Source organism: Arvicanthis niloticus, chromosome 2 (assembly GCF_011762505.2).
Source record: "Arvicanthis niloticus isolate mArvNil1 chromosome 2, mArvNil1.pat.X, whole genome shotgun sequence".
Classification (NCBI taxonomy): Eukaryota; Metazoa; Chordata; class Mammalia; order Rodentia; family Muridae; genus Arvicanthis; species Arvicanthis niloticus.
This window is the reverse complement of record NC_047659.1, coordinates 75,798,554-75,815,046: the sequence shown is the minus strand read 5'-3', so window position 1 is coordinate 75,815,046 and position 16,493 is coordinate 75,798,554. Positions and strand designations below refer to the sequence as shown.

The 16,493-nt window shown below is 44.7% G+C and overlaps 1 protein-coding gene across 3 annotated transcripts in view; it reads right to left on the bottom strand.

Annotated features, from left to right (window-relative positions):
- The window catches only part of LOC143441377 (uncharacterized), a 46,510-nt gene that overhangs the window by 20,840 nt on the left and 9,177 nt on the right, over nt 1-16,493 (bottom strand). For 2 of the 3 annotated variants that reach the window (XR_013108714.1, XM_076929352.1), the window contains one exon: nt 3,891-14,965. The exons of the other annotated variant lie outside the window; for it this stretch is intronic. Coding sequence is in view for 1 of the 2 variants with exons in the window: in XM_076929352.1 (XP_076785467.1) it covers nt 14,781-14,965 (185 nt within the window). In the remaining variant the exon portion in view is untranslated. Of the gene's footprint in view, nt 1-3,890; nt 14,966-16,493 lie in introns of those variants that run through there. 3 annotated transcript variants of the gene reach the window in all.

Here is a 16,493-nt window from a genome sequence, read left to right as displayed (position 1 = left end):
GTCTCATGGAAATGTATTAAATGAAAAACATGTGCAAACAGTGTTACCATGTCCATTCTCTTATAGTTCTCTTATAGTCCATTCTCTTAAGTTGTTTCTAGTTGTTCACTTTCTGAAGTGCTGACTACTTCTATACCATCACATTATGAATCTTGGATGAAGTTTTCCAGGGCTTGTATCTGTTGGCAGATTCTTGGGGTCATGGGCACACTCACTGTCCTCATTACTAAATAGTAACAAATCACTCTCTAAATTGTTTGTAAGAATCTGGTCTTCTGAACCATCAGAGAATTAGAATGTTTTCTTCAACACATCCTGGCTAATGTTAATTATTGTCAAATTTTATAATTTTGTCAGTCGGAAGGACACTCTTGCATTAGTTTGCATTCTCAGATTACCAGTTAGGTTAAGTGTCTCTTTAAAGTTGTTTAATGATGCTCATTTTTTTTTCTTTTTCTTCTGAGAGTCTCATCTATCCTGGGCTAGCCTTAAACTTGATACGCAGGTAGAAACGACCTTTAGCCTCAGGGCCTTTCACTTCTACCTCCTCAGTGCTAAGATTACAGGTTTCGTACCATCATGCTTGGCTTATGATGCTCTCTATTAAAATCGTTTTAAAAATGCATTTTTGAAATCATGCATTCACATTGTAAGAATATATTTTTCTTTTCACATGGAGATTACCTTTATTAAACAATTTTCATTTGAATAACAAAAAGAGTAAGTTCCGGTAACATTTGTTCTTCATTCATTTGGCCAGCCCCAAAATGGCTGCTCAGCCTTGAAAGTACAAGGTACTTTGCAAGCCAGAAGCACAGGTATTAGAAAAGTCCTGCTTTATCCCTGGAGATGGCCAGTCACATCTAGAGGTCAGGGTCATTTGTCCAATTGAATTGATTTCCTATTGTGGATTCTGAAAATTGATTTGCTTGCTTTTTTTTTTTAACTTGATGTGTATTGATTTTTGTCTGCGTGTATGCCTGGTACTTGCAAAGGTTAGTAGAAGAAGGTGTTGGACCCCGAGGACTGGAGTTGGAGATGGTTGTGGGCTACCATGTAGGTGCTGGGAATTGATTGAACCCAGATCCTCTGAAAGAGCAGTAAGTACTGCTAACCACTGAGCCATCTCTCCCCTGCTTTGGCCCTTCTTTCCCAGGTTTCTCTTGGGACCTGGAAAAAAGCAATTGTGACCAGAATCTTTGCTTAACCTCCAGCCTTGAGCTCTCCCAGGAGTTATTGGTATCTGCCATTGGAAGCATAAAAGCCCAGAGAGATACAAAGCCAACTGACAATGCCTTCATCAAAGACAAGTGAGACGGAGGAGCTGGGAAGAGCCGGCCCAGTCTCCCCAGGCTGTCTTCACTGATGTACTGGCCACATTTCAGAAGAGAATCACTTCCCACCCCACCCATCTTCTCTCTCAATTTTCTGATCTAGTCCTTATGCTTATTTTCCCTTTTACAAATAACCTGCCCTTTTCATCCAGCCAGCCCTGAAAGTGAGCGTCATCACCAGTTAAAGAAAATACCAGGTGAGGTCAGTCTCTCAGTCTTTGTCTCTGTCTCTCTCTGTCTCTGTCTCTCTCTGCCCCCTCTCTTTCTTCCTCTTCTCTTTGTTCTCTCTCTTCTTCACCAACACCACCCACCCTTGCTGGGGATGGAAGCCAGGGCCTCTTTATGGTAATGCATTCTCCCACTGAGAGCATAGCCTTCAGTTCCATGTGTCATGACCAGAGGTCAGCACTCTGCAGCACTCTTTGCTTTCCTCTGGTTCTTACATTCTTTCTGCTCCTTCTGTGGTGTTCTCCAGACTCTGGAAAGGGTTAGGTAGATGTCTCACTTATGGCTGAGTATTCAACAGTTGCTTATTCTTGTCATTTTGACCAGTCCGAGTCTTGTAGTAGTAAACACTCCTGCTGTAAACAGAAGCTTCTCTGATCAAAGCTGACAACAGCACTAACCATTGGGCATAAACATAATTATTTAGAAGGCAGTCTGGTGAGTTCCTCATGTTCATGTAGCAAAGCAACAACAGCAGCTTCCACACTGGGCCTACGACCTCTCCAGCCACGAGATTCTGACTGGGTTTCAAACTTAACAAACTTGCAACTATTACACCAGTAGTCATTATCTTGCCTCTTGGGTCAGCAGTGTAGCACACAGGCACCATAGATAAGTTTGATTGCTGATAACTTCCTTTTCCCCCCCTCCCCCAGAAGCATGCATATCACCTTCTTGCTCTATGAGGGCTAGTCAGCAGGTAATAAGCTTTTTGCCAGCTTGATATTTCTACATCCTATAATCAGAAAGAGCGGTGTTTCCTGCAATAGAGTCTTATTCTGTTGTTCGGGAGGACAGCCATGAGCGCTGGCCACAGGCAGTATTGTTCTGGGGAGCTCAGAGGCTTCTCGGAACAATAGGCTGCTGTGATAAACACCATGATCTAAAGCAGCCTAGGGGAGAAGAATTTATTTGAGCTTATAGCAGATGGTCTCAACCCCTGTGACGCTGCAACCCTTTAACACAGTTCCTTATGCTGTGGTGACCCTCACTCATGAAATAATTTTCATTGCTACTTCATAATTGTAATTTTGCTACTGTTATGAATCATAATGTAAATATCTGTGTTTTCCCATGGTCTTAGGTGACCCCTGTGAAACTGTCATTTGACCCTCCATAAGGGTTGAGACTCACAGGTTGAGAACCCCTGGCTTATAGGTTATGGTCCATCATCCAGGAAAGCAAGAGCAGGTGGTGTCGTGAACTTAGAGGCAGGAACTGAAGCAGAGGCCACAGGGAGACATTGCTTACAGCTTGCTTGCAGGCTCCAGTTCAGTTACCGCAGAGGGCAGGCTCACCTGCTTAGGGGATGATACCACTCACAGTGAGCTGGGCCCTCCTACTTCAGTTAGCAATCAAGCAGCCAATGCCCCACAGCCAAGCCCACAGGCTAATCTGATGGAAACAATTCTTCAAAGGAGGCTCCCTTTTCCCAGGTTCTTGTATTCACAATGAAGATCAGTCATCACAGGGAGGTAGCCCACTCTGGGCTCTAGGATTTCCATTAAATAACCTATGACTGCTGGGAACAGTTTTACTCACCTACATAGAGCACCCCCATTAAAGCACACTCTTTTAAAAATTAGTTTTTTGAAATATTTATTTGTGCGTGAGTGCGCATGCGCACATACGGGTACTCGAGGCGGCCAGACGAAGGTGTTGGATCCCAGGGAACTGGAGATCCGAGTAGCTGTAAGACGCCTGATATGAGTGCTAGGAAACAAACTCTAGTCCTCTACAAGAGCAGCGAGTGCTCACTGCTGAGCCCGTCTCTAAACTGTTCAAAATTAGCTTATCGGTCAGGTTTCCTTACGGCGTTTCCATAAAGTCTTCTCTCGGTTTTGGTTAACTTTTCCCTCTCATTCATTTTCTCTTCTGCTCCATCTCATTGCCTCTTCCCCAGCCTTTTCACCACCACAGGGCCTTTTGTCATAAGACATTATTTAACCCAGTTAAGATTCTTTGTGGTCAATTGTCTAAGTCAGTCATAACAAATATTTACTGAGGTCCTCTTAAGTGCCGGATTCTGTGCTGGGGTGGTGTGGGTGGGGGTCAGACTAACGCAGAGAAAATGTCCTGTTCAATCCTGCTGTCACGTAGCAGGATTTTAAAGGAATAAGATAAACAAGTAAACCTTGTTCTCTGTACACAGACGTGCACGGAACAGGCTACGCAGGAGTTGGAGGAACAGTCATTCATTAAGGGGGGGGGTGAGAAGGGAAAAAGAGAGAGAGAGAGAGAGAGAGAGAGAGAGAGAGAGAGAGAGAGAGAGAGAATGAGAATGGTGGGTCTGGAGGGAGGGAGGGAGGGAGGGAGGGAGGGAGGGAGGGAGGGAGGGAGAAAGAGGAGGAAGGAGGAGGAGGGAGGAAGGGAGAGACAGAGACAGAGACAGAGAGAAAGAGAGAGACAGAGAGACTGTCCACAGGTAGCAGCTACCCAAATGAAGCAGTGAGTTTAAGGATGGAAAGTTCCAGACTAACAATTTTGCATCTACTTGAAGTTGTATCCAGAGATGACAGATCAGGGAAAACATGGAACACAATCCATACTATACAATAGAGGCACAAGGTCTTCCTTCTATTTGACCGCTTTCTCCTCTCCTGTCCTCATCGGAATTTGTATCCGCATGGATTCCATCTCTGCCTCCTTTGTTAGCATTATTTAGAGCATGGCTTAGTAAACATTAGCTGGAAAGGGGCTGGAGGGAAATATTCTCAACTTCTCAGAGTGGACAGCGCCTGTCCAGAACCCTGCTATTGTGAAAAGTGGACACAGAGGGCGCTGTTTTTGTGTCTCTATAACTTTAGGTATAAATACTGGAATTTGAATTTTATATGATTTTCACATTTACTAATATTATTCTTTTTCTTTTTTTCAATCACTTAAAATGTAAAGAATATTTTTAGCTCATTAGCTGTAAAAAAATAGACAACAGCCTACAGTTGGGCAAAAGGCTATAGTCTATGGATATCCGATTCAGAGCTATAGTTCTTATTGCAATGAGCCTCCTTTGAGCATGTAAGGAAGGCTACTCATTCATTCATTCATTCATTCATTCATTCTTCAATCCTACAAATGTTTTTAGATTCCCTGGGCTCCAGGGGTTCTGGCAATTTCTGTAGCTGCAGCTATGACCACCACAAAGCCCTGTTCTCAGGGAGCATAAACTTCATACATTAAATTACTAAGCAAAAGGAGCCCCCGTAGTTTTAGTGCACAAACAGGTACTACAGGGAGTGGAGCTGGGGAGCAGATGCTGCTGCCTTTCCAGCCAGGGAAGCCTGAGGGTGAAACATGGGAGCATGAATGCCTGAAACACGAGGGGCATGTCCTCCAGTAAAGGGGAGACAGATGAGGTAGGGAGAGAGAGAGCACAGCCAGGGTAAAGACCCTGAGCTGAAAATGAGCCAACTGACCCAAGTCCAGGCTGAAGGAGAGGGCCACAGAACATCTCCATTCTGATCAGAGCTTGTCTTCTTTACTGAAAGCAAGAGAACGAATAGGAGGAAAGCAAAACCTTTTTGAGAAAATGAGCTTCCTTGACTCTCTTGCTTTTGTGGCTCACTAGGGTGGGCCTTGCTACCGAGTGGCTGCTCCCCACCTTCAGGAGCCACCTGCAGAAGGAGCAACAATCTGACAGAAGCTACCCAAGGTCAGGGCTTGCATGTATCTCCCAGAAGTTGGGTTGTCTCTTCCACATCCTGGTCATCATCCCTCAGCTCACCCTACCCCCCCGCAAGGAACCAGTATTAGCAGGCCCACGTCCTTGCATCCTTCCCAGCAACCTCTGCCATTCAGCACTGTGCAAACTTTCTGGGCCTCAGCCTGCCCCAGTGGGTGTGATCCCCAGGGTTGTGTCTCAAATCTTCCTTGTCTTGCAAAGAGAACCAAGTCTGAGTCAGGTTCTCTAACCCAGTGGCCACCTGTGCTCCTGGGGAGCTCTGGGGAGGCTGGGAAACGTTCAGAGTGCAGTTAATCACTAACTAGCCAGAGATAAGAAAAAGAGAAAGAAACAATTGAGAAAATGCCCAACCCAGAGCTTAGCGAGTCCCTGCCCACACATGCCAGGACCTGGCATGCCAGGAAAAGCCCCAGGATCAAACTGAGGTTGTTCACAGGGGAGAAAGCATACCAGTCCCTGGCAGCTGCAGAACCTGGCTGATAGGCTGTTGGCAGCCAGTGACTTTTCTCTTCTAGGACCCTTTGCTTTCAGCCAAGACTCAACCCCAAGGAGCAAACAGGGCAAGTTGTCCATGCTGTTCTGTACAGGGTTTGGAAGCCCCGGATAGGTCGGTCAGCTGCCCGCCTTTACTGGATTCATGCTGAAAAGACAGACAGGATACCTGTGTGTAGTCTAGGCCAACATGGTAAGAAGACAGGCAGGCTGAGGTCAAAGGGAGTGGCCAGCCCCTCCTAGGAGGTCAGGAGAGGGGGCTCCACAGCTCATAATCCTGATCATTAATGGAGGGTTTGGCAGTGTTAATAGACAGACGCGTCCTGTCTATTATCCCCAACTTCATATACTGACCTGTGTTCAAGGGATTAACCCCACTCTACAAGTGGAGAGTTTGCTGTCCTGTTCCAGGGTTTGCTGCTGAGTCTCAGAGTTGGAATCCCAGCTAAGTTCCCCTTGACCTCAAAACAACAGAACTGTCTCTTCAACTGTCCCTTTCCCATGGCCAGTGTCCAAAATGCTCTCATGGGAGTGGTTTATTTTTAGTCCGAGGCTTGAATTCTGGAGAAATCAAAACCCCAGACTTCCATCCAGGTGCTGACAGCCGTTCATGCCTTGCAATGAATGATTGCCACTGGAGGGAAGATGCTGAGTGACAAGGAAAACTGAGAGGGCACTGAGAGTATAGGACAAGTTCCCTCAGCCACAGAGGAGGAGACAACCTGAGGTGTCTGGATCCCAGCACAACTCCTGCCCCTGCCTGGGTTTTTCACTTCTTATCAATCTCGTAACCTGGAGGGGCTTTTAATTTGTGGCCATGGGAACTCACTGATAGGTGTCCCCACCTCCTTGCTGATGCTATCATCTGGGCCCAGAATAGATACTTCATCAATTTTTTTTTATAACTGCCTGTCTTTTCAGAATGTTATAGATAAAACCTGCTTATCTCCCCCCCCCTCCCCAGATTTTTACGAGTAGAAGAAAAAGTACCCGAATGACTGCCAGCTGGAAGCTCACCTGATGGGGGAGGCAAAGGAAGCTGGCACGGCCTGAAGGTGCCTTACTCTCCTCCTTCCCAGCAGCTGCCGCAAATGCCTTGTGTTATGCTGACCATGGTCAGAACTGTTTTGGCCTCATGGTTTGTTGGAAGGTGGAAGTTTTTTGAGTGCCCACTATGTAGCAAATGAGCCTGGACAAAGTACTTAATGTGTGGGAACTTATCCAAACCAGTATCATGTGTGTAACACAAAAGCTTGATCAAAAGCCGAATCCCCAGCTCTGCCCACCAACTTCTTTCAATCTGCATCTTTTAACAAGATTTCCAGATGACTGGTGTATGCTTTGCAGTTTGAGGAGCACCACCCTTCTTGCACAATCCAACTGTATTTCTGGTGGGTTCCTGAACTATTGTATTCTACCAACTAATTAAACGATGACCAGCTATAGACATCGGGTCAGACAACAGGTGTAGGTTAAGGGATGGACCTCCTTATGGGAACTTTTGACTCTGTAGTTTACAAGGGGGCATGGGGATTGGGGCCAGGTGGTAAGAGTCAGGACACTTGGATCTGAACCCTGGCCATGCCTCTCAGTGGCTTAGTCACCTGATACTCCTTAATGCTGGGTTCTCATCTGTGGAACCAACCAGGTAAGCCAGCATGTACCCAGCACACAGTGTATTTTATAAACACAGGACAAGCATCCAGTAGGCTCTCAGCAAGGATCAGCTGAAAAAGGGAACCAAAAATGAGTGATCTACCCAGTCATCCTCCACAAGGAGACAGCCCCTGCCCCCCAGATGAAGAAAAGCAGTGTGCTAGAGTGGGGAGACGAGAGTATCCTCTGTGTCGAGAAATGTAGGGTCTTCTGACACCCCTTTATCACAATGGTGGCCTAGACTGTCTCTATCAAACTTCCTCTGGATCTCCCTAGCTTATTCGGTGAGCAGCTGCTGCATACCATGGGTCACTCAGCAAATTGGCAGAATCTCCAGGGCAGCTAGATGTCAGAGAGTGGGTGAGTGAGAAACGATCAGAGAGCTCAGCGCTCTGGTGTGGGAACCTCATGTGTTGAAGGGAAGAAGGTAAATCCGATCGAGAGATCTAAGATGGTGTTCTCACCCTCCCCCTAGTCTCTTGCCTCCTTCCTCTCATCTGTAAACTTCTCTGAGTCCTCCTTAGTTACCAGAGTGTACCCCATCCCACCTTGATCACAGCCAGTGGTTGCTTTGTTTATGCAAATCACCGTACTCTACACTTTTGGTACATCCTACTATGGAATCCCAAAAACATCCTGATGATGTACACATTATACTATTATTTTCCCATTTTATAGCTGGGGCAACTGATCCACAGAGTAGTGAAGCAACTTGCCTGAGGCCACTCAACCATTTCCTCCTGAGGGTGAGCACAGGACCTATGCGGAGGTTCATTCAGTTCCAAAGTGCATGTAGACACCCACTAGACCTTACAGCTGTGGCTTGTCACTTGGTTCAAACAGTTAGCCTGTTGACATGGTGTCTCCAACCAAGATCACTGGCTTCCCCGTTCCAGTCAGCAAAACATCATGTTCCCCCAAAGGAGGGAAGAATGCAGCTTTCTGAACCCTACCTTAAGGTGGCTGTCTCTGGTAGTCTGCAGCACTAAGGCAGCATATTTTGGTGAAGTTCCTAGGTGTTTCAGAACCTCCAGAGGCTTCATCACCCTGTGAGCAGCTGGGCTCCATAGAATGGCCTCTTTGGGTTTTTCTTCATGAAGAACAGGTTGCTGGCTTCTGGGAATGCAGGGTCATTAAATTTGAGGGAACTTCTTGCAGGTGACCTTTGTCCCTTGTGATTGAGATAAGTTTGAGTGTGTGGTCTGAGGTCAGGCTTCAAGGCTCAGCTCTGGAGGTTCTCTTTTGGAGAATTGAGCTCAGTGGTTTCTGGAGGTTGGGTAGAGTGTTAAAGATTATTGATATTTAAAACATTAAGCAGTGATGTCTCATTCTGGTTATTAACTGGTGTGTGTGTGTGTGTGTGTGTCCATGTTTCCGAGTATATAGCTACATGTCTACATGTATGGATGTCAGAAATGATGCTGTTTCTGTGTCCTAGTTCCTGAGTATGTGGATGCATGCCTATTTCTCTATTTCTTCCCACCTTATTTTTTTGAGACAAAAAATAAGGTGGGAAGAAATAGAGCAAGGTTTGGTCTCTGATCAAACCCAGAGGTTATCAATTAGCTAGATTAGGCCAGCAAGCTCCAAGAATCTGCCCGTCTCTGCCTCTCCAGCACAGAGATCCTAGCACAAATGGATATGTCCTGTTTTTTTTGTGTGTGTCCTGGGGATCCAAAGTCAAGTTTTCATGCTTGCACAGCTAGGCATATTACCCACTAAGCCATCTCCACAGACCCTAGGTTCTTAAAAGCCCAAGAAAAGGCAACTTTAGTATATCTAAGTCTCCAGACATAGATGTAGAATTGCTCTTGGCACCTCCCAGTATGATGGATGCTACTGTACCACCCTGTTCAAACCTCCTTTTGTTTATTTGGTACATTTACCACCTACTTGATTAGCCTCTTAGGTCTTCCTTTAAAATGAATGAGTCATTTACTAAAGAAAGAGTTCTGATGTTCAATAACATGGTGACTATAGTTCACGACACTCTATTTTACATTGTATAAAGATCTTGAAGACTCAATAAAAGGCTCCAAGCCAAGAGTCAATAAGTGTTAAAGGAGATGGAGAAGCTCATTCCTCTGATTTGATCATCACTCATGGTATACAGGTAACAAGCATTACCCCACACCCCATAAATATGGTCAATTACTATATTTCAGTGAAAGAAATATTTATGCATTTATGAAGCAATCATATCACTACCAGTAATAGAAAATAAGCAGCAATAATAATAGCTGCAAAAATAAATAAATAAATAAATAAATAAATACCTATGCTAAGATCCAGCATAGGAACTAACCTCTCACATTGGAACTCCAGTTCTTTCTATGAACATGAGATGTCTTTCTGCACACAGAGACTTCCTTTGAAGTGTGTAAAGAATGAAAGAGATCAGAGGAGGTATACTTTTCTCTGTGATTAACTGTGTAATTCCAGGTCCCTAGGTAATCTAAAGCCATGCCATTTCAGGTGACTATTAAATACTACAGCATTAGAACGCCAGCTTCATGAGGGCAGGGCTGCTGTGGTTTCCCTTTTGATGATCTGTTCATTTACTTGCTATTGTCCCAGCCCCTGGGTCAGTGATTAGAATGTATTAGGTTTTTCCATATTAGTGAAGACATTGTTTACGGTTGATGACCCAATTTTTTCCATCCTTTGTCTTCTCTCTACACTGAGAAAGCTGAATATAAGTCAGGGAGAGTATTCAATTGGCCACTAGATATCTTGTTTGCTTTATCATAGCTCAACCACTCAAGTCTGAGACTGCTGGGACACTGACCTGAAGCCTGTATCAGTCTTGGCTTCTTCCAGTTCTTGAATGAACATGTGACTTTTGATGTGGGGATCAAATGATACCATGGATGGGTGAACATTTAGAAAACAGAGTCTTCTGCACAGGGAAAGGCTGAATTGCTTATACATGGCAGAGGAGATGTCTGATTGTAACTCAGTGATGCTGTGTGGCCCCCAGCTGCTGTGGGAGAGCTCCTTCAAAACCTGGCTGTTCTCGTTGTCTTTGCCTTCTAATAGAGAACCTATTGTTCTGGAGGAGAGCTCTCACTGAATAAGCTCACTGATACTATTGAGATGATCTCCTGTGTCCTACTGCGTGTTGGAAAGGGGGACCTGTGTGGTTGATGGCATCTTCCCTGTGTTTATTTTTAGTAGAACCATTATTATACCGCTACTAATATTACTAATAATATTGTTCTTACTAATAATGTAAGGACACTCCCACTTGTCTGTGACTGGGCCAGTTTTGCCTGGAGGCAGAGGCATGGATTCAATGACCTTTTGATCTTCCTCTCAGCCCTTTGGTTCTATTACCACCTTGTAAACCTGAGGGTGTTCTGTTTCTACCCTTAAGGAGTTGTGGTTAGAATTAGCCAAAAATATCACCCTGTTCACCTCCCAATGCTCACCGCCTTTTATAACGTGCTGTCATCCAAGTCTTGAGATTTTCTAGGGTATGACATGAAGATGAAGGTAGCAGGATTTATATGTGACATGCAACAAGCTGGTGAGGCTGTCATTGTCAGATACATGTCATCTACTGAGGAGGTGGCATCCATATTGTGCTTCATTCATTAAGTACATGTTTACAGATTCTTAGGATACACCAGCTACTCTGCTAGTTCATCCCAAGAGAGTGACAAATAGGACATTGTAACGAAATGCTTAAGAGCTTAATTGAGGAAAATTCAAGGAGAGAGAATGCAACAGGCCACTGTGTGTGTGTGTATATGTGTGTGTGTATATGTGTGTATGTGTATCTGTGTGTGTGTGTGTATGTGTGTGTGTATGTGTATGTGTGTATGTGTGTGTGTATGTGTGTATGTGTGTATATGTGTGTGTATGTGTGTGTGTATGTGTGTGTATGTGTGTGTGTATGTGTGTGTATGTGTGTATGTGTATATGTGTGTGTGTATGTGTGTGTATGTGTGTATGTGTGTGTGCACACTGATTTGTGGTAAGATAGTTAATCAGGAAAGGTTCCCAGAGGAAGCTGTGTTTGGGCTGTGATCTAAAGGATGAGTAGTCAGAAGAATGAGTAACAAAAATCAATGAACATATTTTGGGCATACGCAGAGTATACTATGATAGTTTAGGGGAGATTAGCATGCCTGTCTGTGGGAATGTGGTATTTTGAGATGTAGATTTAGGTTTCAACCAGTTTGTTGGCATTCAACTCTTAAATGTCTCAGAATCTCCAAAGTGATATGTCTGATATGATATTTATAATAATGAACTGACTAATGGACGGCCACTACTGGGTTCCTTTAGAGCACAACATTGACAATGGGAAGAAACCAGGGGTTGGCGAGATGGCTCAGTGAGTCAGTGTGATTGTTGCTAAGCTTGGTGATCTGAGTTGGATTCCTAGGACCCAACTGATGGAAGAAGAGAACTGATGCCTGCAAGTTGTCCTCTGACCTACACATATACGCAGAGGCATGTACATACAACCCTCCATACAAGCAAGCAGCGAAGAAACAATCATTCAAATACAGTATATAAGAGAGTTGTAGCTCAGTCCTGATCTGCACATCTGAGGACAAGACACGGACTGGAAGTGAAGCTAATCAACGCTGACCAGTGATGTAGTCAATCATGCTGGGTTAATGATGCTTCCAGAAAAAAACAGCAAGATCTGAGCTCTGGGTTTCCAGGAAGATGAACAAGAAGACATCCATGTGCTGAAGATGGTATACCTGAGTTCCATGGGAATAGAAGCCTGTGCTCTGGAGACCCTTCTAGACCTTGCCCTATGCAGCCCTTCATCTGTCTGTTGACTTGCATCATTTAAATATCTATTATAATAAACTGGTAAACATAAGTGTCTCCTTGAGGTATGTAAGTTGTTCCAGAAAATTAATTACAGCTCAAGCAGCAGGTATTTGGGAATCCCAATGTACCCCTGTCTGGTACAATAATATCTGCCCATGTCTGAACTGATTATGTATGCTACTAGTTTTCTTGGGGATTTCAACAATTCCTTCCTTGAGTGCCTATGGGACACTGACCAACCACACCTCACTGCTCTCTGTCTTATGCATCTAATTCTTCACAACATCAAGAGGTTAGATCATTTAAAGAACAGTTGCCAGATAAAATGGAGGGAACCAAGCCCTGAGATGTAGAGAAGACTTGCAGGATTAAACAGACTTTCCTCAGTTCCTAACCTGTTGTGTAGAAGCAGTAGGGACACCGGACTTAAAGCACACAGTATTGAGTCCTTTATGATTTTGTTCTTAGAGGAAGTTTGTGTTTGGAAGGGTGGTACTTAGAGAGCATGAAGAAGTAAGTTTAGGCGATAGCTTCAAAGAGTGTCTCTGTCACTGTCAAGCTGTGTCTGGGCTCATGTCTTAATCACATGACCAGGCGTCACAGGCCTTTGGTGTTACTAGATGCAAAGCATCTGGTAACCAAATAGCCCTTCCATGGAAAGATCCCAAAGCCGGAGCTGTGTGCTAGTGGGAGAGTGCACTCTTGGAGTGGAGAGGGGAGGAAAGGGACTCTGCCGCTTTGGAAACCTTCAAGAGGCTGTTGGAAAACAGTCGATTTGGTTAGAGTTTATATTAAAACACTGATCAAAAGCAACTTGGGGAGGAGAGGGTTTATTTTACCTTATTTGCTTACAGTCCAGCATGGAGGGGAATAAGGGCAGGAACTCAAGGCAGGGACCTGGAGGCAGGTGCTGATGCAGAGGCCATGAAGGAGTGTACTTACTGGCTTGCTCTTCCTGGCTTGCTCAGTCTGCTTTCTCCTACAACCCAGGACCACTTGCCTAGGGGCTAAGGCCCTCCTATATTAATTAGTAATCAGGAAAATACCCCATATACTTGTCTATGGGTCAATTTGATGGAGGTCTTTTCTCAATTGAAGTTCTCTCTTCTCAGATGACCCTGTCCTTGTTGACAAAACAAAACACCTACTAAGCAGAATAGTTCTATATCACCATGACTGACAATACAGCTGCCACCCTTTCTCTGGGATAAGAACTAGGGACCTAGTTGGGAGTTGGTTCCTAGTCCCACTGGCTTCATTTAAAAAAAAATCTCAAAATGGACTAGACAGGCGGCCCAGCAGTTAGAAGCACACCCTGCTCTTGCAGAGGTCCCGAGTTTCTTTCCTATCTCCCACATAAAGTAGCTTACATCCATTTGTAACTCTAGCTCAAAGGGACCAGAGTCCTTCTTCTGAACTCACCTGCATTCACATATGTACCTTGCCATACATATCAACACATAATTTAAAATAAAATAAATATTTAAAGTTTTATAGGGCTGGAGAGATGGCTCAGAGTACTTGAAGATCTTACAAAGGACCAGAGTTTAGCTCCAGCACACATCAGGGTACAGCACAATGCCCATTAACTCTAGCTCCAGGGGATTTGATGCCCTCTTCTGGACTCCATAAGCATCTGCACACACAAGCACATAATGCAACCATGCACACATATACACATTATTATATACAAATATTATTTAATTGTATAAACAGTAACTCCAAATCTATCATCTGTCTATATTTATCTATTATCTACATTTATTTATCTATCATCTATCTATATCTAGTTATCATTTATCTATCTCCTAGAAACAAGGTCAGGAGTCAAGTTTGCTCTACTCTGGGAAGATAGATATCAATGGAAATTGTGTAGAACTGATGGCCAAGAGCTTCAGAAAGAGAAGGTAGACAACTGGGTCACTTGGCCAATCACTCATTGTCATAAATGACCAATCTGGAATACAAAGAGACCTATCCTACTGTAAACCAAAATGCTATCAAGAGCATACGGGGTGTGACCTGCAGTTAAAGGTTGCTGCCATAATGACTGGATACATGAGAACGAAAGCTTTTCATTTTTTCTTAAAAAAATGAGCCTTATTCAACGTGTCACAGGATAGTGGGACAAATCAGGACTACATTGCTGAACTGGCAATGTAGATTTGTACATATTTGACAAGTCTACCACCCTCTAACCTCACATTCTCTTTACCCTTTTGGAGAATGCTGGGCAAGCAAGGGCCAGTGATATGGACTTAGCAGGTGTAACTCTGGAGGAATCACACGGAGATGCTGCAGGGTGATTGAAAGCCCAAGTGACATGTTTAGTTTTGGTTATTTGTTTTTCAAACTTTACTTGGGTCCACAGTACCTGGTGGAATCTCTGGACCTCCTGGAAGTCTTTGAGGCTGTGATTTATGACCTTGTAAACAAGACAGCCCTTGGCCTTCTTCTTGTCCCAGCTCCAGCTTGTAATTATCTTGGCCACAAGTGGCTGCCTGGCTTTGTTCTGCAGTTAGATACTCCTTCCTCAGTCCCCCTGTGTTCCTGAGTCATTCTCAAGCTCCAGTGTGCACATCTAGACTGGTGAGTCACTTGCCATCACCTGGAAGGGCAGTGTGGGTCAGGGAGGAGGAGATGCTGCCTTGGGGCGGTTGCTCCTGAGGACAGCCCCTTCCCTTCCACCAAAACTCTTGAAAAGCAGGGGCTTGAGGACTGTGCAGCACAGGACGGGAGCTGGTCTTGCCAATGTGGGCAGCCTTACTGAGAGCTTTGCCTATGAGAGAGAACACACCAATGACAGGCGAGGCTTTGGGGTTACAAGGTCTATGTTCTAGACCTTGTTCTACCATGTATAGCCTTGGCCCAATTTCCCACTTCTCTGAGTCTGGGTTTCCTTAGGTATAAAGAATAAAGGTAGCCACTGTAGGCTGGGGATAGCTCAGTCAGTAAGGTATTTGCCTTGGAAATGTGTGAACCTGAGTCTGAATCCCTAGAAACCATTGTAAACATTTGAGTATGATAGATAGCATATGTCTGTAATTTCAGTGCTGGGAAGTGGGAGGGGGAAGGGGGAGAGGGAGGGAAGAGGAGAGAGGTGGAAAAAGGGAGAGAGTGGGGAGAGGGAGAGAGGAGGGGGAAGGAGTAGAAGAGGGGAGAGGTGGAGGTGGGAGGGGGAGGGAAGAGGAGGGAGGTGAGAGAGGAGGGGGTGGAGGAGGGGGGAGGTGGAGAAGGACTCTGGAAAACTAATGGGCCAGCTCTACTTGCCTGTGATGGTGATGTCTCAGGCCAGAAAGAAACACTGCCTCAAATTGTTATGAGGTTCCTGGGGATGGACACCAGAGGTTGTCCTCTGACTTCTACATATGTGTCATGTATATGTGTGTCTGTACACACACACACACACACACACACACACACACACACACACATGCACGCATGTGCGCGCACACACACTCAAAAATGTAACCACTGCATAAAGCATTAAAGGGATTTTGCACATTTAAGTGGCACCAGAGATAATGATGACAGCAGTAATGACAGGGACAATTTATATTCATTTTAAAGATGATTAAATTGAGTCTCAAATTGTCCAAAGTGATATAATTAGTAAACAGTGGAGTCAGATACAAACCTAGTCTGTTTCCAAGGTAAGAACCTCTCCCTCTGTAATTAGTCTGTGTGTTTGTTGTGGGTTGACAAACAAGCTGTCTATGCTACAGTGGCAATATTCACCCAAGTGGGTTCTGGGTGTTCTTCTCACGATGAAACTGGAAAATGATGTAGTAAGATTATGTAAATATTAACTCAGGGTTCTGGGAAAGCCGGCAGGGCTTCAGGGTAAGCCATCTCCCAGCAAGCAAAGGCTTGCTTGCTAATTCTCAGGCCTTATACGACCTATAAGGTTGCCCAGTGTGGAGGCAAATGCCAATTTGCTTCTGTTTGGAGGGGAGAGCAGCTGTCTGCTCCCACTGAAGCTAGGGGAGAGTTTCTTGTGTGTGATTAGGTGTTCAAGGAGAGAGGTCCTGAGTGAGGTCAGCCTCAGCTGGCTCCCATCTGGCCTTTCCAGCAGTGTGACCTTGGGAAAGTCACCTAATTTTTTCTCAGCCTCAGTGTTCTCATTCTGAAAATGTGGGATTATGGGTACTTTCTAGAGCCTTTTGGAGGATTAGGTAATAAACTGCATGTTAATAAATCGGTATCCAGTATGCAGTAAGTACTTGATCAAAAAAATACAGCTGGGTAAAGTGAGGGTTTGGTGCCAGCATGTTGCATGCATGACTCTTCTTTCCTGCCACATGTTG